Source organism: Aquarana catesbeiana, linkage group LG13, assembly GCF_042186555.1.
Source record: "Aquarana catesbeiana isolate 2022-GZ linkage group LG13, ASM4218655v1, whole genome shotgun sequence".
NCBI lineage: Eukaryota > Metazoa > Chordata > Amphibia > Anura > Ranidae > Aquarana > Aquarana catesbeiana.
In genome coordinates, this window is record NC_133336.1 from 4,886,863 (window position 1) to 4,914,305 (window position 27,443).

A 27,443-nucleotide genomic window follows, 5' to 3' on the forward strand; every position below is an offset into this window, starting at 1 on the left:
ACTTGAAAAGCTGCTTTATTCTGAGTGGGATCACCCAGATAAGCGATTTCTTCCGCCGAAAAAGTTTTCTACACTTTATCCTATGGAAGAAAAGTTTATTAAGAGGTGGGGAATACCGGCCATTGATGCGGCCATTTCCTCTGTAAATAGTAATCTGACTTGTCCTGTAGACAATGCTCAGATGCTCAAAGATCCTGTGGATAAGAAGATGGACTTCTTATTGAAAGATGTGTTCTCTTTAGCAGGATCAGTGGCCCAACCTGCAGTAGCAGCGATTGGAGTCTGTCAATACTTAAGAGACCATGTTAAACAGGTCATCAAAGTATTACCTGAACAGCAGGCCCAGGGGTTTGCTAACCTTCCTGCGGCTTTATGTTATGCTGTTGATGCCATTAGAGATTCTATCGTGCAAACCTCTCGCCTCTTGCTTGGGTTGGTGCATATACGTAGAATCTTATGGTTGAAAAACTGGTCAGCCGAAGCACCATGTAAGAAGCTACTGGCTGGGTTTCCCTTCCGTGGTGAAAGGTTGTTTGGAGAGGACTTGGATAATTATATCAAGATGATCTCCTGTGGGAAAAGCACTCTCTTACCTGATAAGAAGAAGAGTAAGCGTCCCTCTTTTAAACGGACTCTTTCCCCAGCGCCAGGGGCATCAGCCTCCAGGCAGTCACGAGGGTCTCCTCCGTATGGGGCAAGAAACAAGAGTCAACCCCAGGGACACAAGAAATCCTGGGGGAAAAGGTCTTCTAAGCAAGACACTAAGACCTCTTCATGAAGGGGCGCCCCGCTTGCTCGAGTGGGGGGAAAGACTGCTGCAGCTCTCAGGGCCCTGGCAGAAGGACTTCCAGGACAGATGGGTGATCTCCACGGTAACCTTAGGGTACAGACTGGAGTTCCAAGAATGTCCCTCTCCTCGTTTCCTCAGATCAGGTGTTCCCAGAAAGCCAGAAGAGAAGCAGTCGCTCCTTCTAGCGATAAAGCGACTTTTGTCGCAAGAGGTCATTGTGGGGGTTCCCACAAAGGATCAAGGATTGAGACTTTGTTCCAATCTTTCTATGGTCCGAAAACCAAATGGGGACGACAGACCCATTTTGGATTTGAGAGATCTGAAACGATTCCCAAGGATGCAGTCCTTTCGTTTGGAATCAATTCAGACAGTAATCTCCGTCCTGCAGGGAGGAGAATTTCTGATATCAATAGGCATCAGAGATGCAGGCCTATATGTGCCCAGTTTTCCTGCTTAACTGAAGTGTCTGCAGGCAAAGATCACTGCTCTAAGGGAGCTGATTCTGACAGTCAGGGCCAAGAAGGGTCTTTCTGTCCGCCTTTGTATAAGGCTGCAGGGGAAGATGGTGGCTTCATTCGAAGCAGTTCCCTATGCGCAGTTCCAAGCAGAACTGTTGTAACACAGTATTCTGTTGATCTGGAACAGGAAGGTGCAGGCATTAAACTTTCCAATGCACCTATCGCATGCGATGCGTCAGAGCCTCAGTTGATGGCTCATACCCGAAAACCTACAGAAGGGGAAATCCTTCCTACCGGTTGCCTGGGATCCTCTTGCAGGCAGGACGGATGCGTTGGTGATTCCGTGGCATCGGCTCTCACGGATTTATGCATTCCCTCCCATTCTGCTACTGCCACGGCTCCTTCGCAGACTCAGGCAAGAAGGGAAGTCGGCACTTCTGGTGGCCCCCGTTTGGTCCAGAAGAACCTGATAAGCAGAAATAGCAGGGATGATGGTGGGTTCCCGGTGGACCCTACCGATACACCCAGACCTGTTAGCTCAAGGTCCGGTGTTCCAGCCTGCCTCACAAATGCTAGATTTGACGGGTGGGCTATTGAATCCCACGTTCTGAAAAATCGTGGGCTTTCAGGTCCTGTCATATCTACCTTGATCAAGGCAAGGAAGCCAGCTTCCAGAATGATTTATCATAGTGTCTGGAAAGCTTATGTATCCTGGTGTGAATCCAGGGGTTGGCATCCCAGGAAATATGTCATAGGTAGAATTCTGGATTTTCTACAATTAGGATTAGAGATGAAGCTGGCCTTGAGTACCATCAAGGGCCAGGTGTCGGCCTTATCAGTGTTGTTTCAACGGCTGCTTGCTTCGCATTCTCTGATCCGAAACTTTATACAGGGGGTGATGCGTCTTAATCCTCCGGTTAAGGCGCCCCTAAACCCCTGGGACTTGAACTTGGTTCTATCGGTGTTACAAAAACAACCTTTTGAACCAATACGTCAGATTCCTTTGGTCTTACTGACGAGGAAACTCATTTTCCTGGTAGCTATCTCTTCTGCTAGAAGAGTATCAGAAATAGCAGCTCTTCCCTGTAAAGAGCCTTACTTGATTATACACAAGGATAGAGTGGTACTGCGCCCTCATCCTAGTTTTTTTACCGAAGGTGGTTTCAGATTTTCATCTAAACCAAGACATTGTGCTACCTTCCTTTTTTCCAGAACCTTGTTCTTCGGAAGAAAGGTCATTACATTCTTTGGATGTAGTAAGAGCAGTCAAGACCTATCTGGAGGCAACTGCTCAGATCCGCAAGACGGATGTCTTGTTCGTGCTGCCGGAGGGTCCCAATAGAGGACAGGCAGCGTCAAAAGCGACCATTTCTAAATGGATTCGACAGTTGATTATTCAAGCTTACGGTTTGAAACGGAAGGTTCCCCCGTTTCAGATCAAGGCACATTCCACAAGGGCTATTGGTGCTTCTTGGGCAGTGCATCACCGGGCCTCTATGGCTCAGATCTGCAAGGCCGCAACCTGGTCTTCAGTTCATACATTCACCAGATTCTTTCAGGTGGATGTGAGAAGGCATGAGGATATCGCCTTTGGGCGTAGTGTGCTGCAGACAGCGGTACAAGGTCCTCAGGTCTGATAGCACCCTACTTGGTTGTGATTCCCCCCCCTCAGTTGGCATTGCTTTGGGACATCCCATCAGTAATTACTGTGGCTCTGTGTCCCGTGATGTCCGAGAAAAGAAAATAGGATTTTTTATTACAGCTTACCTGTAAAATCCTTTTCTTTCGACGGACATCACGGGACACAGAGGTCCCGCCCCTCTTCTAATACACCTATACTGCTTTGCTACAAAACTGAGGTATCCCTGGAAGGGGAGGGGTTATATAGGGGGTTGAACTTCCTGATTAGGGTGTGACCAGTGTCCAATACCTAGTGATACCCTATAACCCATCAGTAATTACTGTGGCTCTGTGTCCCGTGATGTCCGTCGAAAGAAAAGGATTTTTCAACCAGACTAACTATGTAACTATGTATTTAGCTGATTTCATCTGAAGGTTCAGTTGGGCTTTAAAGGGAATGTTTACGACAAACTTCTGTTTTAAGTTTTGGATAGTGTAGGAAAGGGATAAAATCGCTGCGGGGTAGGCCCTACCTGGCTTCTGTAGCATCTCCATAGCATATAAGCCCCAGATGACGTCTGATGAAACAAAACACGTAGGGCGGAGCCCATTGCTGATGTCATCGTGCTTCAGTGCCAACACGGAAGTGTCGGGAATTGTTTGGCGTCTTGTTTTATTTCAAATGCACATGGATGTTTAACCTTTTGTAAGTGCATTACTTTTTTTAAGTAAAGCATTTTATTAGACCTTCTACACTATGTGGGGGCTTTTTTTTACTTTTTTTTTTCCCATGAGCTACCACTGAGTTCATATTTTTTTTTATTGTTATAATTGTTTTTGTAGGGCAACACTATTTGTTTAGGTTTATATAAGCGAATACGTTTCCTTTTTATCAGACTCCTGCCCCCCCCCTGTCCTAATGAGCCCTGACGAAGGGAGACCTTTGTGATCCCCTGAAACGCGTTCCTTATTTCTAAAGCCCTGATGCCGTTCTGTGCCACCTACAGTGGTGCCCTACGTACCCCATGATCCTTTTTCACGAATGAATAGACGAATATAATTTATTCCGGTGTGCGGCTGTCCAGATCTCTTCATCCATCCATACTAGCCCTGATGCCGTAATTGGTTTGCGTAGCAATTTTATCTTTCTTTTTTTTTTTAAGGGATTTTTTTAGTTGTTTTTCCACATCTGTCCTTTTTGGACAGTCATGTAGTTGACTGTATAGAAGCTGGTCTAGGTAGTGTGAGTTACCAGACCCTCATCCTTCCTTGTTACCCCCCACCCAAGGTTTGCTCTCCACCTCCATTGTTTGCATTTCTTATATGTGTTAAACTTTTATTCAGACTCGACACTTTGTTTCTTTTTACCTCTCTGTTACACAGTTGCCTCCAAGATCCGATACCTACATGAGTACCACCACCGCGTCATCCATAATACCTACCCAGTGCCAACGGGAACTGACATTGCCAACACCCTGAAGTACTTCTCTCAGACACTGTTAAGGTGAGAATTCTATTTTCCTCCAGTGAATAAAAGATGAAACAACGAGGCACAGCTCAGTTCTGCCTGGATTTCTGCTTTCTCAATGCTCCTATAAAACAAAAAATTCCTATTAACCACACGATCTCTGCAATGAAGGCTTTCTAAAGCCAATTTAAGGAATTCTCCACCCAAAGCCAAAGTAGGTGGAGATTTAAAGTAATCATCCACCCAAAGCCAAAGTAGGTGGAGATTTAAAGGAATCCTCCACCCAAAGCCGAAGTGAGTGGGGGATTTGAAGGAATCATCCACCCAAAGCCAAAGTAGGTGGAGATTTAGAGGAATCATCCAGCCAAAGCCAAAGTAGGTGGGAATTTAAAGGAATTATCCACCCAAAGCCAAAGTGGGTGGGAATTTAAATGAATCATCCACCCAAAGTGGGTGGGAATTTAAAGGAATCATCCACCCAAAGCCAAAGGGGGCGGGGATTTAAAGGAATCATCCACCCAAAGCTAAAGTGGGTGGGGATTTAGAGGAATCCTCCATCCAAAGCCAAAGTAGGTAGAGATTTAAAAGAATCCTCCACCCAAAGCTAAAGTGAGTGGGGGGATTTGAAGGAATCCTCTACTCATAGCCAAAGTAGGTGGAGATTAAAAGGAATCATCCACCCAAAGCCAAAGGGAGTGGGGTATTTGAAGGAATCCTCCACCCAAAGCCAAAGTAGGTGGAGATTAATGCCGCGTACACACGGTCGGACTTTTCGTCTACAAAAGTCCGACAGCCTGTCCGACATACTTCCGACGTACCTTCGGCGGACTTGCGGCAGACTTTCTTACGAACGGACTTGCCTACACACGACCACACAAAAGTCCGACGGATTCGTACGTGATGACGTACACCGGACTAAAATAAGGAAGTTCATAGCCAGTAGCCAATAGCTGCCCTAGCATGGGTTTTTGTCCGTCGGACTAGCACACAGACGAGCGGATTTCGGGGTCCGTCGTACTTACGACGTAAAGATTTGAAGCATGTTTCAAATCTAAAGTCCGTCGGATTTGAGGCTAAAAAAGTCAGTTGAAAGTCCGGAGAAGCCCACACACGATCGGATTACCAGCCAGCTTTAGTCCGTCAGCGTCCGTTGGACTTTTGTAGACGAAAAGTCCGACCGTGTGTACGCGGCATTAGAGGAATCATCCAGCCAAAGCCAAAGTAGGTGGAGATTTAAAAGAATCCTCCACTCAAAGCCAAAGTGAGTGGGGGATTTGAAGGAATCATCCACCCAAAGCCAAAGTAGGTGGAGATTAAAAGGAATCATCCACCCAAAGCCAAAGTAGGTGGGAATTTAAAGGAATCATCCACCCAAAGCCAAAGTAGGTGGGAATTTAAAGGAATCATCCACCCAAAGCCAAAGTGGGTGGGGATTTAAAGGAATCATCCACCCAAAGGTAAAGTGGGTGGGGATTTAGAGGAATCCTCCACCCAAAGCCAAAGTAGGTGGAGATTTAAAAGAATCCTCCACCCAAAGCTAAAGTGAGTGGGGGGATTTGAAGGAATCCTCCAGCCATAGCCAAAGTGGGTGGAGATTAAAAGGAATCATCCACCCAAAGCCAAAGGGAGTGGGGTATTTGAAGGAATCATCCACCCAAAGCCAAAGTGGGTAAAGATTTAAAGGAATAATTCACCTACAGCCAAAGTGGGTGGGAATTTAAAGGAATAATTGGCATTCTAAAAACCTTGTGTTACCCCAGAGGGCAAGTGGACAGGAGGACAATGAGTGGGAAGAAGATGGAAAGCTGGTGGCTTTTGCTGTTGTGAATGATGGTGCTCATCTTTAGCACATGATGATTGTTGGCACCACCCCTCATTAGAAATTTGGAAATTTGGTGGTCGAATGGTGGTGGTGGTGGGGGGTGGGGGATGTGGAATAGATTACAGCTCAGATTCGTATAGGACTAAATTCTACATGCACTTGGTCCCCTGGGTGGGGTGGGGGGGGATTAAACAACAATTTTCAGGTTGTGATGATACTTCTTCTTCATGCCGGCTTTAAACAGTTGGGGAGATCTCTGCCCCCGATTTCCTAAGTCACCTCCTGCTACAGCTGTTACTGTCCCCCTAGTCATGTTTCATTTATTTTCATTTGTATTTAAACCCAATAGCAAAAATGTCATATATTGCAGCTTACCAGTCCTTAGATGTGGCGGCTGCATGCTTTTTTTTTTTGCTTTATTTTCACCTGGTGATCCTGCCAGTAACACACTTGCTATCCCAGGGTGACAACACTCACTACTGTATTTATGAATTGTTGCCACCCTAGGCTCATATCAACATTCTGCGCCTAAATCTCGAGACACTTTATGAGTTGGTCCTATTCAGACTCCGTCTGTAACTATGCAGGGAACGCCCATTATGCCCACTTTATGGGTTGGTTCCATCAAGACTCTGTCTGTAACTATGCAGGGAATGCCCATTGTGCCACTTAATTGGGTGGGTCCTATCCAGACTTCGCCTGTAACTATGCAGGGAAGGCCAATCTTGCCCACTTTATGGGTTGGTCCCATCCTGACTCCACCTGAAATCATGCAGGGAACACCCATTATGCCACCTTATTAGTGGGTCCTATCCAGACTTCGCCTTTAACTGTGCAGTGAAGGTCAATCTTGCCCACTTTATGGGTTGGTCCCATCCAGACTCCGTCTGTAACTATGCAGAGAACCCCATTATGCCCACTTTATGGGTTGGTTCCATCCAGACTCCACCTGAAATCATACAGGGAACTCCCATTGTGCCACCTTATGGGTGGGTCCTATCAAGACTCCATCTGTAACTATGCAGGGAACTCCATTATGCCCACTTTATGAGTTGGTCCCATCCAGGCTCCACCTGAAATCATGCAGGGAACACCCTTTATGCCACCTTATTAGTGGGTCCTATCCAGACTCCACCTGTATCTATGCAGGGAATACCCATTATGCCCACTTTATGGGTGGGTCCTATCCAGACTTCGCCTGTAACTATGCAGGGAAGGCCAATCTTGCCCACTTTATGGGTTGGTCCCATCCAGACTCCACCTGAAATCATGCAGGGAACACCCTTTATGCCACCTTATTAGTGGGCCCTATCCAGACTCCACCTGTATCTATGCAGGGAATACCCATTATGCCCACTTTATGGGTTGGTCCCATCCAGACTTGACCTGAAATCATTCAGGGAACACCCATTATGCCACTTTATGGGTGGGTCCTATCCAGACTCCACCTGTAACTATTCAGGGAACACCCAGTATGCCCACTTTCTGGGTTGGTCCTGGCTTGATCACAGCTTTGAATATTCAGGGACCGCCCACCCCATGTTTGCAATCCCCACAACTAATTCCTTGTTGTGTTAGTGCAGTAACACAAATAAGGTAAGTGCTCTGGTCGCAGGACATGGCCCGGGACACAACATCAGCGGAACATAGGGAATAGGGCCAAGTTGCTGGACTGTCCCGGCAAATCCGGGAACGTTGACATCTATGTAGGCCACTCTTCTGATCTGGATTACAAACTCCTACCTCTCCTAATTTTTTATTTTTTACCAGGGGGGGTCTGTAGTTCACAGAGCAGAACTAGTAAGAGCCGGTAACATTGGTGGAAATTTCAGTTCAGTGCCCAGATTGTTACAGCCATGCTGGATTTCTGGCAGGATCAACTGGTATTTTCTGCACTTGCAGAAGCATACCTAGCCTGAAAAAGGAAAACCAGCGCAGCCTCCAGCTCTAAGTACTGGTAAACCGCAATGTGACATTTTTGGTTTTTGGGGTTTAGATACATTTAAACTTACAGGAGCCACAGGGAGACTCCACAGCAACCAGGACAGGCTGGTGAACCTCAGGACCTACCTGCTGGTGTGTCCATCAGAGAGTGGGGGGGGAGGGGTTAGTGCCAGGCTATTCTTCTGCACACTTCTCTAACCGTAACCATTTATTAGGAGAAATGACCCTTCACCTGCCGGGCTGATCTGATGATCTGGTCGGGTTATGAGAGTGAAGAAGGAACAATTTATACAATCTGACGTCTCCAGCGATTGTGTGGTTAATAATCCTTCAGCCGTCATCGCTCCTCTTCACTGGCAATCCATTAGAGAGTGCTGGGAGTGGATGGTGTGTGTGTGGTGAGATCTCCTGGGAAATATTCCACCTCATTCTATACACAGCAACACAACTTCTCTGATTCTCCCCAAATACAGGAGCTCCAGGCCGACCAGAGCTGGTCATAGAGACACCAGGGAAGTTCTCACCATTCTCAGATGAGGAATGTTCATTATGGAGGAGAATGGTGTCTCCGGATAGATTCGCTTCTGGCATCAGGAGATCACTGCTGATAGTTTTCCCTTTTAACCCTAACACTAACCTTCACATCTGTAACCCTAACACTAACCTTCACATCTGTAACCCTAACACTAACCTTCACATCTGTAACCTTAACACTAACCTTCATATCTGTAACCCTAACACTAACCTTCATATCTGTAACCCTAACAATAACCTTCACATCTGTAACCTTCACATCTGTAACCCTAACACTAACCTTCACATCTGTAACCCTAACACTAACCTTCACATCTGTAACCCTAACACTAACCTTCACATCTGTAACCTTAACACTAACCTTCATATCTGTAACCCTAACACTAACCTTCATATCTGTAACCCTAACAATAACCTTCACATCTGTAACCTTCACATCTGTAACCCTAACACTAACCTTCACATCTGTAACCCTAACACTAACCTTCACATCTGTAACCCTAACACTAACCTTCACATCTGTAACCCTAACACTAATCTTCACATCTGTAACCCTAACACTAATCTTCACATCTGTAACCCTAACACTAACCTTCACATCTGTAACCCTAACACTAACCTTCACATCTGTAACCCTAACACTAACCTTCACATCTGTAACCCTAACACTAACCTTCACACCTGTAACCCTAACACTAACCTTCACATCTGTAACCCTAACACTAACCTTCACATCTGTAACACTAACCTTCACATCTGTAACCCTAACACTAACCTTCACATCTGTAACCCTAACACTAACCTTCACATCTGTAACCCTAACACTAACCTTCACATCTGTAACCCTAACACTAACCTTCACATCTGTAACCCTAACACTAACCTTCACATCTGTAACACTAACCTTCACATCTGTAACCCTAACACTAACCTTCACATCTGTAACCTTCACATCTGTAACCCTAACACTAACCTTCATATCTGTAACCCTAACACTAACTTTCATATCTGTAACCTTCACATCTGTAACCCTAACACTAACCTTCATATCTGTAACCTTCACATCTGTAACCCTAACACTAACCTTCACATCTGTAACCCTAACACTAACCTTCACATCTGTAACCCTAACACTAACCTTCATATCTGTAACCCTAACACTAACCTTCACATCTGTAACCCTAACACTAACCTTCATATCTGTAACCCTAACACTAACCTTCATATCTGTAACCTTCACATCTGTAACCCTAACACTAACCTTCACATCTGTAACCCTAACACTAACCGTCCCTTTAATCATTACACTAACCGTCCCTGTAATCCAACACTAACCCTATCTATAACCCCAACACTTACCGTCCCTGTAATCCTAACACTAACCCTCCCTGTAATCCTAACACTAACCGTCCCTGTAATGCTAACACTAACCCTATCTGTAACCCTATCATTAGCCTTCACATCTGTAACCCTAACACTAACCTTCACATCTGTAACCCTAACACTAACCTTCACATCTGTAACCCTATCACTAGCCTTCACATCTGTAACCCTATCACTAACTCTCACCCTAAGCCTAAATGTAAATTTAACCCTAACCCTCCTTGCAATTCAATAATAACCGTCCCTATAATGCAACACTAACCCTATCTGTAACCCCAACACTAACCGTCCCTGTAATCCTAACACTAACCCTATCTGTAACCCTAACCCTCCCTGTAATCCTAACACTAACCATCCCTGTAATCCTAACACTAACCGTCCCTGTAATCCTAACACTAACCGTATCTGTAATCCTAACACTAACCCTCCCTGTAATCATTACACTAACCGTCCCTTTAATCATTACACTAACCCTATCTGTAACCCTAACACTAACCCTCCCTGTAACCCTAACACTAACCCTCCCTGTAATCCTAACGCTAACCGTCCCTGTAATCCATCAATAACCGTCCCTGTAAGCCTAACACTAACTGTCCCTTTAACCCTAACACTAACCATTCTTGTAACTTAACACTAACCTCTGTAACACTAACCCTATATGTAACCCAACAGTGACCCTCCCTGTTATTCAACGCTAACAATGCCTGTAATCCTAACACTAACCTTCCCCTTATTGCAACTCTATCCTTCCTTGTAAGCCAACACTAGCCCTTACTGAGATTCTAGCACTAACCCTCTCTTGTAACTCCGCACTAATCTTCCCTGTAATCCCAACACTAATTGTCACACTAACCCTCCCCGTAATCCTAACACCACCCCTCTTTGTAATCTAACACTAACCCTACCTGTAACCCTAACACTAACCTTCCTAGTAACAGTAACCTTACCCTAACACTAACCCTCATGTAACCCTAACACTAACCTTCCTAGTAACAGTAACCTTACCCTAACCCTAACACTAACCCTCATGTAACCCTAACATAATCACTTATAAGAAACTGTTAGGGGGTTTAAAGTTGACCTCTGGTAATAGCACAAAAATATCCCCCCCCCCCATACTACATAAGTCTAGGGTTAGGGGAGTAAGATGTAACCCTTGCCTTATTCCGGGACTCCCCCCTATTCTGGAAGGCTCTGGGTTGTGGACGGGCCTGCGTTGTCCTCATGTACAATGCAGGGCTATGTATTTGATGACACCGCTGGCTGGAGGGTCTCGGGGGGGTTACAGGAAGAAGGTGAGTATTCCATCTCATTCCTCTACCCCTAGACCTAGCAAGAAGTTATCCCTTACAAGCATTGTAGGGGGGGGGGGAGGGGGGTGCACTGTGAGGGTATTTTTTGTGTAATTCCAAAAGCTCAACTTTAAAGTCCCTGACAGTTTCCTATAAGTGTTTGTTAGGATTACAGGGAGGGGTTAGTGTTGAGGTTAAATGAGGGTTAGAGCTGCAGGAAGGGATCGTTTTGGGTTCTAGGGAGTGTTAGTGTTAGGATTACAGGATGGGCTAGAGTTGAGTTACGGGCAGGATTAATATTGGGATTACATGAAGGGTAAGTGTTAGGATTACATGAAGGGTAAGTGTTGGGATTACATGAAGGGTCAGTGTTGGGATTACATGAAGGGTCAGTGTTAGGATTACATGAAGGGTAAGTGTTGGGATTACATGAAGGGTAAGTGTTGGGATTACATGAAGGGTAAGTGTTAGGATTACATGAAGGGTAAGTGTTGGGATTACATGAAGGGTAAGTGTTAGGATTACATGAAGGGTAAGTGTTGGGATTACATGAAGGGTAAGTGTTAGGATTACATGAAGGGTAAGTGTTGGGATTACATGAAGGGTAAAAGTTAGGATTACTCAAAGGTTACTCAAAGTGTTAGGATTACAGGGTGGGTTAGAGTTGAGTTACAAGGAACTTTATGTTATAGGGAAGATTAGTATTGGGATTACATGAAGGGTAAGTGTTAGGATTACACGGAGGGTAAGTGTTAGGATTACAGGATGGGTGAGTGTTGGGATTACATGAAGGGTAAGTGTTAGGATTACATGAAGGGTAAGTGTTAGGATTACACGGAGGGTAAGTGTTAGGATTACATGAAGGGTAAGTGTTGGGATTACACGGAGGGTAAGTGTTAGGATTACATTAAGGGTAAGTGTTGGGATTACACGAAGGGTAAGTGTTAGGATTGCATGAAGGGTTAGTGTTAGGATTACATGAAGAGTAAGTGTTAGGATTACATGAAGAGTAAGTGTTAGGATTACATGAAGGGTAAGTGTTAGGATTACATGAAGGGTAAGTGTTGGGATTACATAAAGGGTAAGTGTTAGGATTACAGAATGGGTGAGTGTTAGGATTCCACGAAGGGTAAGTGTTAGGATTACACGAAGGGTAAGTGTTGGGATTAGACAAAGGGTAAGTGTTGGGATTACAGGATGGGTGAGTGTTGGGATTACATGAAGGGTAAGTGTTAGGATTACACGGAGGGTAAGTGTTAGGATTACATGGAGGGTAAGTGTTAGGATTACATGGAGGGTAAGTGTTAGGATTACATGAAGGGTAAGTGTTAGGATTACATGGAGGGTAAGTGTTAGGATTACACGAAGGGTAAGTGTTAGGATTACATGGAGGGTAAGTGTTAGGATTACATAAAGGGTAAGTGTTAGGATTACATGAAGGGTAAGTGTTAGGATTACATGGAGGGTAAGTGTTAGGATTACATGAAGGGTAAGTGTTGGGATTACACAAAGGGTAAGTGTTAGGATTACATGAAGAGTATTTTTTGTGCAATTCCCAGATCTCAGTTTTATCTCTCCAGCCTTTTATTGAAGACGGACAGATCAGTTTTGGGTAGACTGACCCTTTAATAGACATATATGGGTGCTTCCCCCTGGTGGTCGGATATCATATATCAGGTTAGCACCATTTCTTTAGCTGTTGGTCCCATAATTTGGGGTGTCGGGGGTGGGGGGCGGGTATCGCACACAGCGGTATGTATGGTGGAGCGCATGTTGCGGTTTTGCTCACAATCTTCACACTTCATCCCGAAAGTCACTTCCATTCTCGCGGTTTCGGGGCTCAGCGAAGTCCAGCGCCGCCGTCAGCAAAAGGGTGACTTTTCATCCACCGGGCATTGATTAACAGAAACCGTATTGATCCAGAATGACTCCTTTACACCAGGCTTACAGTGATAACTCACAACCCACAGCAACCAATCACATTTCAGCATGCCATTGTCCAGAGCGGTGAAAAGAGGGGTGGTGATTGGTTGCTGAGGGACGCTGTATTTACTGAATCTTTTGGTTTGAATAGCAGAGAGGACAAACATTGGCAATGTTATTTCTACCCTCGGAGAGGGCGGTAGGTGAGACAGCTGGAGCTGATTTTTCTAAGGAACGTATCTTTACTAGGGGGTGCAAACTTCTTCCCAGACCGGTGACTTTGTGAATGATTTGATTACAAGAAAACCATAAAAGAAAAATATTTTTGAGAATGAAGTTTACACTTATTTAGTAGATCTGCACTTTCCACATGTTGACTGTTTGCCTTTTATCTACAAAATTGGGCCAGAAAAAAAAAAAAAAGTCCCATCCAGGCCAATTCTGGCACGTCGCTCCTACATGTAAAAATCATCCTTTTTTTTTTTTCTAGAAAATTACTCGGAACCCCCAAACATTATATATGTTTTTTTGTTTTGTTAGCAGAGACCCTAGGGGAAAAAAAATGGCAGCTGTTGCAACTTTTTACGTCGCGCGGTATTTGCACAGCGATTTTTCAAACGCATATTTTTTTCATGAATTAAAAAAAACAGTAAAGTTAGCCCAATTTTTTTTTGTATAATTTGAAAGATGAGGTTACGCCGAATAAATAGATACCTAACACGCTTTAAAATTGCGCACACTTGTGGAATGGCGCCAAGCTTTAGTACTTAAAAATCTCCATAGGCGACGCTTTACATTTTTTTTTTTTTTTTTTTACAGGCTTCCTGCTTATAGAGTTACAGAGGAGGTCTTGGGCTAAAATTGTTACTCCCGCTCTAGCGTTCACGGCGATACCTCACATGTGTGGTTTGAACGCCGTTTACATATGTGGGCGCGATGTACTTATGCGTTCGCTTCTGTGTGCGAGCACCCAGGACGGGGGGCGCTTTAACAATTTTTTTTTTTTTTTTTATTGTTTATTTTATTAGAATTTTTTTTTTTTTTTTTTTACACGTTCCCTTAAAATTTTTTTTTTTAAATTTCTATTACAAGGAATGTAAACATCCCTTGTAATAGGAATAGGGCATGACAGGTCCTCTTTATGGAGACCCCACAACTCTCCTCCAGGCAGGAAAGACCGAGATCAAAAGAAAAAAAAGATCTCGGCCTTTCCAGCCGAGTCCCCGGCAATGTTTACTTCCGCCGGGCCGGACGTGACGTAACGTCGTACCTGGGCCTCCGAAGGAGACCATCAGTCCCTTGGAAATCTCTATGCTCAACTTCTGGCACCGGTGGATTCCTTCTCCGGCTCGCCGTAGAAGCACCGGAGGGAGGCGTGAAGGGAGCTGTTACCTCGGAGGGGGTCCGCCGCCTGTAAGAACGATCAAGCGAATGAACTGCCGCTATGATTGTTCTTACGGTGCAGGGAATCGCCGGCTGAAAAAGATATCTGGATGATGCCTGCAGCTGCGCCCATCATTCAGATATCACCACTCAAAGTCCAGGATGTCATGTGACGTACCTTGGACAGGAAGTGGTTAGGCACTATTTTTGTCTAAATAGGCCAAATGCCATAACACCAGAGCCAGTGACAGGAGAAAGTACACTAAGACATGCTAAAATAAAAAAAATAAAAAAGGGTACCACTTTAGGCTCTAATAGGTCCCTATATGCTGATAAGAGTGCAGGGAAGGAAAGTACTCATCTCCGCTCCAAAGAAGTCAATTAAGAAGAAAAAAAAGTCCCAGAAGCCACACGTCACACGAAACCCTCATGTAAAGCGTAGAAGTAGCCTCAGCTTTAGACTCCATCCAGGCCACACCCCTGACATGTTACGCTCCACCCACGGGGCTTAGTCATAGGAAGCCCTGTGGATGGGGGGCGTAACATGTCGGGGAGGTGTGCCTGGACAGAGTCTAGGCTGAGGCTGCTTCCACTCTTCTGAGACTTCTTTTCCTTCCTCATTGATGCTAAAATTGCTTCATCTGCCCGAGAGGCCACTTTAGCATGCATTAAGGGCACTTCAAGCCTCCTTTAAAGTACCGTCCAGGCCACACCCCTGACATGTTACGCTCCACCCATGGGGCTTAGTCATGGGAAACCCTGTGGATGGGGTGGCGTAACATGTCGGGGAGGTGTGCCTGGACAGAGTCTAGGCTGAGGCTGCTTCCACTCTTCTGAGACTTCTTTTCCTTCCTCATTGATGCTAAAATTGCTTCATCTGCCCGAGAGGCCACTTTAGCATGTATTAAGGGCACTTCAAGCCTCCTTTTAAAGGACCGTTTCCCATTGAAGGGACTGCAGACGCAATGTATCCCTATGGGCCTAGGAGCTCCTGTGTCTCCCAAGTCTTTATTTTGGCCAAATTAGGCAGAAGAAGGCAAACATGAACCATCCAAGTTGGAGAAATGTGGCCCCTTAGTGAATCAGCTCCATTCTTCAAAGCCTATAGAACTTGATTAAAATGTGCAAAACAGTTACTGTTGCTGACAGATAAGTGATATCAGTTTGCAGATCTTTATACTGTAAATGATTTTGAAAGGATGCCAACCGTGCATAATGAAGGCGGGCATTTTGAGGGACTTTTTGGAGATAAAGCCATATCATTAGGAACAAGAGACCTCTTGGTGCCTTGTGCTACAATGAGGCCTTGACGTCCTTGTAAGTGAATGTGCCAAATATTGGCCCACCCATCAAAATGTCGTCCTCCACTGTGACTGCCGGTACTCCTTAGTCGGATATAACTGTAGCTTGAGTTGCCATTGGGGGTTCTCATGTAATATGAATTACTGTGATGGTTCTGAGTATATATTGGTTGAGTAATAAAATATATTGTGAACTATATCAAATCCTAACTCCTGTTAATACTTCTTATTTCGTTTTAGATTGAGCCGGAAAGGTTTAGAGCATCTGTCAGGGTTTTATTGCCAGGTTTCTATTAAGGATATTTTTCCATAATTCCCATCAGGACAGGAAGTGAGAAGGAAATCTCTCCAAACAAAGACAAAGACCATCTTTAGTAGAATGAAGTTAGGGTTATTATTGCTGTCCCGGCCTTTCCATCCTGTGACAACTGTTCTTCCTGTTTCATTACGGTTGACACAAGGACAGGAAGCAAGGGGTAATCCCCTTAATGGTGTTACAAAGAGAAATAAACACCTGGCAGAAGTTTTAACTCTTCCTTGAGCTATAAAAAAAAATATAAAAAAAGATTTATCTGGAGTTAGGCTTTTAGACTTCACTAGTTGGAAGGAATAGTCAATGGAACCACGGTTGCAGTAAATCAGATTACATCAGAAATTGTAACACCCATATAATTACATCTGAAGGTATGAAGTCTTTTATGCTGTCTTTTGCATTAGATAAAGTTGTAAAGATTTTGGCACTTTCGCTGTTGACTTCTCAGTGGTGTCTTGACCAATGTCTCTCCATAATGCTGTTGACCTTCTAGTAGCATTTTGACCAATGTCTCTAGATGATGCTGTTGGCTTCTCGGTAGCATCTTGACTAATGCCTCTCCAAGATGCTGATGACCTCTCAGTGGTATTGTGACCAATGTCTCTTCATGATGCTGTTGGCCTCTTAGTAGCATTTTGACAAATGTCTCTCCATAATGCTGTTGACCTCTCAGTGGCATCGTGACCAATGTCTCTTCATGATGTTGTTGACATCTCAGTGGCATCTTGACCAATGTCTCTTCATGATGCTCTTGACCTGTTGGTAGTATCTTGACCAATGTCTCTCCGTGATGCTGTTGACCTCTCAGTGGTATCATGACCAATGTCTCTCAATGATGTTGTTGACCTCTCAGTGGCATCTTGACCAATGTCTCTCCATGATGCTGTTGACATCTCAGTGGCATCTTGACCAATATCTCTTCATGATGCTCTTGACCTGTTGGTAGTATCTTAACCAATGTCTCTCCATGATGCTGTTGACCTTACCGGTACCTTGACCAATGTCTCTTCATAATAGTCACAGCTAGCAATTTCTGATCCCAACTGTAGGCCAGGTACATCCAAAACTGATACAGTATTTTAGTTTTTTGTAGTTCTTTGGAATAATCCCAACAGAAGGCTTAGTTCTGTGCCCATTATAGATTCAACTATGCTGTCATGATCTTTTTGGGCTCTTTGTGCTTTTGGGCCCCATAGCACCAGCATGATCTGCTATGCCTGTAGTTATGTTCTTGGGTCTAGTAGTGTGAAGGTGACAACTCTCCCATGGATGGACTGGAGTTGGTGAAATTACAGACTACTGTGGGATACCGCTGGGGATTGTATGTGATATAACAACTGGGTAGGTAGGTGATGTAACCCAGCAGTGCCCATAAAAACAAAAAAAAAATTTGGGTGCTGTTGGATGTTAAAGATGGGACAGCTAGACTCTTGGAGAAGGCTTGTCAATAGGTGTCTAAAGGGTCTCCAGAACAAAAAACAAATGCATTTTCAGTATTTAAATGCTGAAACCTGATTGGTTGCTTTGAATGGAGGAACAATTGACCCCCAGGTTTCATTGACCCTGCTGAGAATCCAACAGAGCCCCCCCCCCCCCCCCCCCCCAATGGCAACAACTCTTTTATAAACATAAAAGGCTTAATCATGTGTATTCCATGAAATGTGTTGCAAAGTTATATTTCTGAACAGTTTAATGACTACGACTACAAATGTTATAATATTGTAAATGTGTATTTTTTTTAGAATGTGTTAGCTTTTCAGAATCTTAGAGGGGTATTACTATTGTTTATTGAGAGAAAGAAATGTGAATTATTGAACGATCAGTATACAGCTAATACAGCTAATGTCTAGATTTATGATTTTAGTATGTTTTCTTCAATTTGAGCACAAGCGCTCTGCAAAAGGACACCCCCCCAGGAATCTGTATGTGACCATCAGAAAGATTCGTAGATAGGATGAGGAGGAATATCTATTTACATAAAAAATACATTTTATGGCATAGAAAGTCATTCATGTAGATTAAAACTGGAGAAAGAATGAAGAGAATGTTAAAAAATGGGTAATAAACTGGTGACCCCAAGATTGAGGTGAGATCTAAGTAATTGACAGGTACAAATCCGAGCTAGAGACCACGCTGGACTGGGTCAAATGGTTGCCGAGAATTATTGGGTGCATCCGCGGTTATGTGGTGGTGCTGATCTCCCTTGAGAGGTTTGTGCTGCTACCTTACTGATACAATGAGGTGGTCACTTCAGTAGAACCAGTGTTTGGATGAGAAGGAAGGGGCGCCCAGTGTCTGGAATAATACAGCGCTTGGTGGGAGAATACAATTGCTTATGGAAAGTGTGAGATCATACAAATAGAGCCAACGCGTTTTGGAAATAGCCCCCCCCTTCTTCAGGGCTGCAGGTACATGCTAATAGAGATGGATGAACTCCGCAGAAGCAAACCTCTGTGTTACACAAGCTGGAATTTGCCATTTTCAAGTATTCTGGTACTTCCGCAGAGTTCATCCATCTCCATTAGCACGTACCTGCAGCCCTGAAGATGTGGGAGGCTGTTTCCCCTGAAACGCGTTGGCTCCATTTGTGTGTTCTCACACTTTCAATAAACAATTGTATTCTCCCACCAAGGCCTGCATTATTCCAGGCATTGGGCCCACCTTACTTCTCATCTTAACAGGGACAGGAAGTGAAGACATGAGGGACACAGACCAGTATTAAAGCCTGAAAGAAATTTCTAACACTTCCAAAAAACCCCAGAAGATTTATCGTAATTTTCTTGGCACCAATTATTGGTAACATACATGTGATAGTATCCCCACCTACTCCATGTATGCTGCTATGTTGGTGCCAGGAAAATGAATAATTGGATTGAATACTTACCGTAATTTTCCTTTCCTGATGCCAACCCATGACAGCATACATGTAAAAAGCGCAATTAATTTTTTCCTATATTGCAGCTTGTATCCATGTTCTTCCTTTACTTCTTGCCCCAGCTAAAAACTTGTTTAAAACTGCAGCTAACACTCCATGATAATAGAACTGTAGCCAAATCTTGAGTAAAGCTCGGAGACCAGTAGCTATAGCAGTAGAGAGGCTCCCATTGACCAGCAGGATAAGTACATAAGCAGGTTACCCTAGCAGATGACATGGGCTCGCTGAGGTGCAGGGTCTAAGCCAGGGTTTCTCAACCAGGGTTCCATGGAATCCTAGGGTTCCTCCAGAGATTTCTAGGGGGTCCTTGAGCAATGACCAATTTATGCCTCCCAGATAAGTTCCCACTGACACCATTGATCTTTTTAGCTATCTGTAACAAGGTAATTCTTCTCAAAGGCCACAAGTATGAGGAGCATTCTTCCTACTGACCATCACAATAATGTTTCAAGAAATGTAGATATAGTAATTTTTAGCAGGGGTTCCCTGAGACTGGAAAGTTATTTCAAGGGTTCCTCTTTGTTGAAAAGGTTGAGAAAGGCTGGTCTAAGCACTAACCAGTGTTCATCAGAGCTCCTCATGGTGGAGGTGGTTTTTGCTGCGTGTTAGTACCAGGTCACGGTCCTCAGGATCGCCCCACCAGGAGGTGAGCAAGCCGGGTTCCAGTAGCAGAGATAACAGGTAGGAGTCAATCAGAAGTGTAGTCAGTAAACAAGCCAAAGGTCGGTATCAAGTGGTTGTAGGTTGGGATCAAGCAGAAGTGTAGTCGAGGAACAAGCCAAAGGTCAGTAACCAATGGTAGTGAAGATATGGACAGCAGAATGGGTGACAAGAGCGAGATATTGGCTTGAGAGAGCACAATAACCTGGCAAACAAGAAGTAAATAGGTATGGCTTAAATAGGAAGTTTATGTGAGAATCAAAGAGTTCATGAAAAACAAGGTACGAGGCAAGATTGTCTAATGCAGGGTTTCTCAACTTGGGTTCCTCCAGAGGTTGCTAGGGGCTCCTTGAGCAACGAGCAAGTTCTACCTCGCGGATAAGTTCCCACTGACACCATTGATCTTTTTAGCTATCTGTAAGGGGGGTAATTCTTCCCAATGTCCACAAGTGTAAGGAACATTCTTCCCACTGATCATCACACTAATGTATCATGAGTTGTAGATGTAGTAAGTTTTAGCAGGGGTTCCCTGAGACCAAAAAGTCATTTCAAGGTTTCCCCTGTGTTGAAAAAGGTTGAGAAAGGCTGCTCTATCGGATCCCAAAAGAGCTATTTAGCATCTTAGGTGGCTCCCCAAGAAGAGTTGCTGCTAGACACAGCAAGAGGTCGCAGGTTGAGGTCCAGGCCCTGACATAATGAGAATATCCTTTATAGAACAGAAAATAGCCATGACCTCTGGAATAGATACCCAGACGGATTCCTGCTTCTATTTTTGGTGTTGATAAACTTAATTCGCAGTGCTTGTCCTTTTGAAGAGCGCTTGTCCTTCCTATACAGTAGACTTCATAAACTTAAGGGAATGGTGGTATTCTAGCGACTGTCAATGACAATGTTGTTTTGCATAGTCAGAAGGTAACAACAAAATAGTGTTTGTATTGCTAAAGTCCAATGTTTCCCTCCCAAACCTAGAGAATGCTAAATTTCGAAGCACGAAATCTGCCATTACCATTAGCTCACCTTACTGCAACAAAATCATCAATTATATTCTTATTTTCCCAAAGCTTCCTCCCTGTAGCTTTAGTAAACATTTTTAGAAAGAAATATGATTTTCTTAATTCATGTGCCTGTCGAATCATTACGCCAAATGATACTGACGGAATGTCATGAAGCAGTATCATAAAATTACATACAGACATTATTTTGGTGCAATAAACATGTGTTTTTTAAGAAGACTTCTTAATAAACTTACATGTTTATTACTTGCTAAAAACATGTTTCTCAAAGTGCCACACCTATATTTCGCGGGGCCAAATTTTGTCACCATTGTTAACTAATAAAAAAAAAAAAATAAAGAAAAATAAAGAAAAAATAAAATCGAGAGAAAGAAATTGGAAAATCGACTTTCTTGAATTGTTAAAAGCAAAAGTACTGATTTCGGACATTTTGAGTTTCCTGGCGAGATACTAGTTGGGCGTGGGTTTTGCCGATGGACCCGCCTCCGAAGCCTGGGTGGGGCACTGAAACATGCATCCTTATATTTTTGCTCCTTATGAACCAGATAACACATGAGATGCAATGAGGTTATTCAACACAAGATTAAAATTGTCCGAATTGCTGAATTTTCTTTGTTGCCGAGAGTGAAAGTGATCTTAGCGAATCTTAGCCGTAGCTTCTGATATGGTAGACATTGCATCTTATGTGGTGCGTATCTGGTCTTTTATTCTTTGTTTTATAGTGTCATTTCAATGTAATGTGCTGTTTTTTTGTGTCTTTGTTGTCTCTTTTTTTTCTTTGTCCCCTCAACAGCATTTTGTCCCGGTCAGGCAAGAAGGACAATCAAGATGCCTCCAATTTGACAGTGCCCATGACTATGTGTCTTTTCCCTGTGCCATTCCCACTCACCCCATCTCTAAGACCACAGGTCAGTTCCATCAATCCTACTGTTACTCGCTCCCTCCTTTACAGCGTCCTGCGAGATTCTCCATCGGAACGAGGCCAACAAAGCCGCGATGCCCAATTGTCCGAGTACCCTTCTTTGGATTATCAGGGGCTCTATGTGACATTGGTTACCTTGTTGGACCTGGTGCCCTTACTCCAACATGGCCAACATGGTAAGAATTTATTACTATTGCTTTATGAAAATGGTGATGATGATGATAGTGGTGGGTTTGGAGCTTGCGAGGCACAACCAAGTCAACCTTAAATCTCAGCTTCAGACAAAACCTTTTTGGGGAAAGGTCGGGTCATTTTCTCGTGGTTTTATTGCTATCTGTGCTTTCATTGGGGAAGTTTCTTCTCACTTCCTAACCTCGTAATATCAGGCACACTTAATCTGGAGCATGTATGGCCGAGGCAATGGATTCGAAACCTCAATATTTCATGGTTTAAGAAGGTCAATCGCATTTAGTCCTACTGCAGTAGCTCTGGTAGGGCTGCAGAAATGGTGTACCCTAGGGAACCCAGAGTTTGAAATCCAGGAATAGAAAGTGTTTATCTTTGGATAGGGTTAGGAAGGGTTGAGTGCTGATGATGATGAGCTTGAGAGGAACAACCAAGTCAACCTTAAATCCCTGCTCCAACCAAACACTTTTTTTTTTTAGCTTTGGATAGAGCTAGGAAGGGCTGGGTCATCTCTCAATGATGTTTTGCTAAGTGTGCTTCCATTGGGGAGGTTTATTCTCACTTCCTAACCTTGTGATATCATGCACACTTAATTTGGAGCATCTATGGCTGAGGCACTGATTTCCAATCATCAATAATTCATGGTTGAAGAAGATCAAATTCATTTGGGGTGCAATAGCTCCAATAAAGCTGTTCACTGCACGAATGGGAGTACCTTATGGTGTAGGGGACCCAGAGTTTGGGATACAGGAAAAGAAAGCTTTTAGCTTTGGATGGAGTTGGGAAGGGTTGGGTTTTTATTGCTCTCTGTGTTTCAATCGGGGTGGTTTCTCCTCACTTCCTAACCTGGAGATATCATGCGCACTTAATCTGGAGCATGTATGGCTGAGACACTGGATTCAAATCCCCAGTAATTCATGGTTGAAGGCCGTGAATCATATTTGGTTGGGCCATAATTGGCTGCTCTCTGCATCAATGGGGTGCCCTATGAGCTAGGGGACCCAGAGTTTGGAATCCAGAAATAGGAAGTATTTAGCTTTGGATAGAGTTGGGAAGGGTTGGGTCGTGATGCTGCTGCTGATGGGTCTGCAGCTTGAGGGGCACAACCAAATCAACCTTCCATACCATCTCCAGCCAAAATCTTTTCTTAGCTTTGGATAGAGTTGGGAAGGGTTGGGTCATCAATCCAGGGTTTTTATTGCTCTCTGTGTTTCCATTGGGGAGGTTTCTCCTCACTTCCTAACCTGGTGATCTCATATGCACTTAATCTGGAGCATGTATGGCTGAGACACTGATATCAAATCCTCAGTAATTCATGGTTGAAGGAGGTGAATCACATTTGGTCGGGCCATAATTGTTCCAGTAAGGCTACTCTCTGCATCAGTGGGGTACCCTATGGGCTAGGGGACCCAGAGTTTGGAATTCAGGAATAAGAAGTCTTTAGCTTTGGATAGAGTTGGGAAGAGTTGGGTCATATTTCTCAGGGTTCTCTGTTTCCATTGGGGATGTTTCTCCTTCCTTCCTAACCTGGCGATATGATGTTCACTTAATCTGGAGAATGTATGGCTGAGGAGCTGGATTCAAATCATCAGTGATTCATGGTTGAAGACGGTCACATTCAGTTGGGGTTGCAATAGCTCTGCTAAGGCTACCCCTGCACAAATGGGGTACCCTATGGGCTAGGGGACACAGAGTTTGGAATCCAGGAATTTAAAGTCTTTAGCTTTGGATAGAGTTGGGAAGGGCTGGGTCATGATGATGATGCTGGTGATGGGTCTGCAGCTTGAGGGGCAAAGCTAAATCAACCTTAAATACCAGCTCCAGCCAAAACCTTTTCTTAGCATTGGATAGAGTTGGAAAGGGTTGGGTCATCTCTTAGGGTTGTTATTGCTATCTGCATCTCCATTGGGGCGGTTTCCTTTCACTTCCTCACTCAGTGATACCTTGCACACTTAATCTGAAACATGTTAGATTGAAGATTTGAATCACCAATAATTCATGGTTGAAGCAGGTCAATCATGTTGAAAAAGGGCACAATAACTCTGCTAAGGCTTCTCCCTGCACAAATGATGTACCCGCTATGCTAGGGAAAACATTGTTTGGAATCCAGGTGTATAAAGATAGAGTTGAGTAGGGTTGGGCCATCTCGCAGGTTTTTTTTGCTATCAGTGTCTCCATTGGAAAGGTTTCGCCTCACTTCCTTATTCAATAAAATGTGCCAATTCTTAAGTGCAGTAACCCTGAGTAACCAGTTACCCACTGCTTTATCTATTAGTAGTTAGTATCATTCAACTGAACTTGTTTTTTTGTAACTTCCCCATGTCACTTTAATTCCAATGAGTGTCAGGAAGATACACCAACATGTACAGTATGTCCAGACAGGTAACATAGACACTTTCATCCAATTACCATAGAATGCATCAAGGGAGATGTTGATTGTCCAAGAACAGGATGGGAGGGGTGACAGTTGTGGAACTACCCTGTCTCATTACATCATCCCATCCTTGGTGTCAGGAAGTCTGCATAGGTGTCAGTCCTCTTGTTCACATTGCTGAAGGTGTGAACTATTAAATGGTCAAGATAGATATTTTGAAACTGCATTATATGTAGAAGGAAGATGGTGTCAAAGGCTCCACACCTGTTCAGTGATGATTGTACCAGTTTGACATAGATGGTATCTTTCAGCACATGTGAATGGGGAGAATTAACACCTTTGCAGACTTTCTGACGCCAAGGATGGGATGATATAATTATAAAAGGGGGGTTCCACAACGTTCACATCTCTCATCCTGTTCTTGAACAACCAGCATCTGCCTTGCCTCATTAGAACAGAAGAGATGGATTGCAAAACTAAGAAACATCTTCAACATTACAGAACAATTCTAGTTGAATGTGAGCAACTACTACTTGGCAGTGTAGTTATTTTGAGACAAAGTAGATGTTATTGTCCAAGAACAGGTTGGGAGTGGTGAAAGTTGTTAATGATTCAATTTCCATAGCTGAAGGTGTGAAATGTTGTCAAATCTCTTGGGGTAGAGATGGTAAAATGACATTATATGTGGAAGACAGATGGTGTTGAAGGTTCTCTACCACTCTGTAGGGATGATTGTTCCATTTTGACCTAACTGGCCTCTTTTATGACTCTTGTGAACTAGTTGTCCTCTCTGTCCAAAATGTGCTCCTCACTACCATGACCTGGATTTATGAGACCAACTACTACTAGATCTACCATGACCTGAATCCATGAGACCAACTACTACTAGCTCTACCATGACCTGGATCCATGAGACCAACTACTACTAGTTCTACCATGACCTGGATCCATGAGACCAACTATTACTAGCTCTACCATGACCTGGATCCATGAGACCAACTAGTACTAGGTATGCCATGATCTGGATCCATGAGAACCTTCTTAGACATATCTACTGGTCTAACTTCATGATTCTGAATTGCCCCCCCCCTCTTCAGTGCTAGTATGTAGAGAAAAAGATAAATGATAAAAATCCATAGCCAGTCTACAGGGTTTATACAAGATACAAAGCAAAAATCTGTGTTATATATAGTTTCTGGATAAAGTTTGGCCCTCGTTTGGTCTCTATAGACATATGCGGATAAAAACACATACACATTGAAATTTAAATAATAAAAGGCGAAAAAACTATTAAAAAAAACCCCAAAAAGCCCAGAAGAAAGGGGAAACAATTCCCCCAAAATGCGTTGGCTCCACTTGTACACTTTTGTCTTCAATAAACAACTATAAAAATCATTAAGTGAGACATTTTTCTGGACACCGGGCGCTCCTCTGCAATCACCCAAGTCTTCCCCGTAGTGACGTCCCCATTGTTGTTATCAGAAAGGTAGCAGCCCTAGACCCCAATGGAGTCTACCACCTACAATTGGGATATAACCCATTGGAAGCAATTCCCTCTATACCCACCACACAGTAATTTGCTGCTAGGCAGCCTCCAGCGGCACCTGTCTTCCACCCAAACCTGTAGACACAACCGGAAAAGTCCTCTTAGACAGCTGTCCTTGGGATTCCTCCTCTCTTCCTGTTCTGGTGACAACTAACTCATTTTGGATTTTCCATAACAGAGAGGGTAAATCTCTCCAACGGGACATAGACATAGCGAACCCGACCGGGGTTCTAACCCCCTCAACATTCTATCTAGAAAATGTTTTGGCTTCAGATAACCATTAGCATTTAGTGTTATTTTTATTGTAATCTCATGTAGCTCCTTTTTGAGGAGGCCTCTGAGAGGTTCTCCGAGAGAGGTTCACACTGTACCCATGTCCCCGGTGTCACAGCCATTATTCCCATAATGCCCCAGTGAATAGGCCCATGTATCACAGCGATTTTATGTATGTGCTTTAGCGTTATTTGTTTTATTGCCACCATAAATATGTCCATGTGCCCCTTTGATTCTCTCCGTAAACCCCATTGTGAATACATTACTGCCACAACAGCTACAGCTTATGTTACAGGGATATCAGCCTTTAATATTACAGTGATTACACCCATCAATGCCACATTAACCAGCATTATGGTCCCACATCCCGGGATACTGTTAGCTCCACCCATGTTCGCATATTGCCCATCCATTTTCTATGTGGATACACCCAAATTACCCCCATATTACGCAGACCCTGCCTCTAAAAAAAGGTGTGGGGGGGCGCCCTCCATGCCCGCTTTACAGGTTGGTCCCACCCGGGCCCCTCTTCTATATATGCAGTAACTCGTTCTTTTGCTTTGTCTTTTAAAGTTCTTTGCGGTAAAAGCAAGAAAGCATTAAAAGCCCTCTGTAGTGTATTAATGGTTTACTAAACAACAAAAAATGCTGCACATACATCTGTAGGAATAACAATTCACAGCATACAAAGTATCACAAAATATGCATACAATATACACATGCACAAGCTATCTATCCTTTCTAGCAAATAAGCATGGACAATGTATGCAATAGAGAAAACACTAAAAGTTACCTAACTTGGGTGGTAGATTTAGTGTCATCCCCTGGTAGAAGTTCTTTCTTTCAGTCTTTATTCTGAAGTTGTCTTCCTTCTATGGAGGATCTCTTCCACACTGCTTCTTGGAGTCCTGCAAAACAACTAGTGCTTTTTTGAGTCTTGAGCATATAACTGTCCGAGTCCTTTTCCCTTCCCCCTACTTCCTGTAGCATCACTTTCTGTCCTGAGCTCATCAACCAATCCAACAAGTTCATTAGCATATGCACAGGGGACTCCTAGCTTCTACATATATTAATATTTATAAAAAAATCACTGAAAAAGCCCTAGCAACACACTTATATAAGGTTGATGCTGTGATCCCAGGACATGTTAGAATCATACAAACAAACACATATAATGTATTATAGGAAAGTCCGTGAATGGAAGACTGAATGGGTCACCAATGTTGAGTAATATATGCACCACCTTCACCGACTAAAGGCCACAAAGTCTCTGGGTAGACAACAGATGACCGATTTGTTGCGA

The 27,443-nt window shown here is 43.7% G+C and overlaps 1 protein-coding gene across 2 annotated transcripts in view; it reads left to right on the forward strand.

The window, feature by feature from the left end:
• The window catches only part of UNC79 (unc-79 homolog, NALCN channel complex subunit), a 270,207-nt gene that overhangs the window by 20,693 nt on the left and 222,071 nt on the right, over positions 1 to 27,443 (forward strand). The window contains exons 2-3 of one of the 2 annotated variants that reach the window (XM_073609763.1): positions 4,252 to 4,372; positions 21,633 to 21,937. In XM_073609763.1, coding sequence (XP_073465864.1) covers positions 4,252 to 4,372; positions 21,633 to 21,937 — 426 coding nt within the window. Of the gene's footprint in view, positions 1 to 4,251; positions 4,373 to 21,619; positions 21,938 to 27,443 lie in introns of those variants that run through there. The other variant, XM_073609762.1, reaches the window with a different exon arrangement.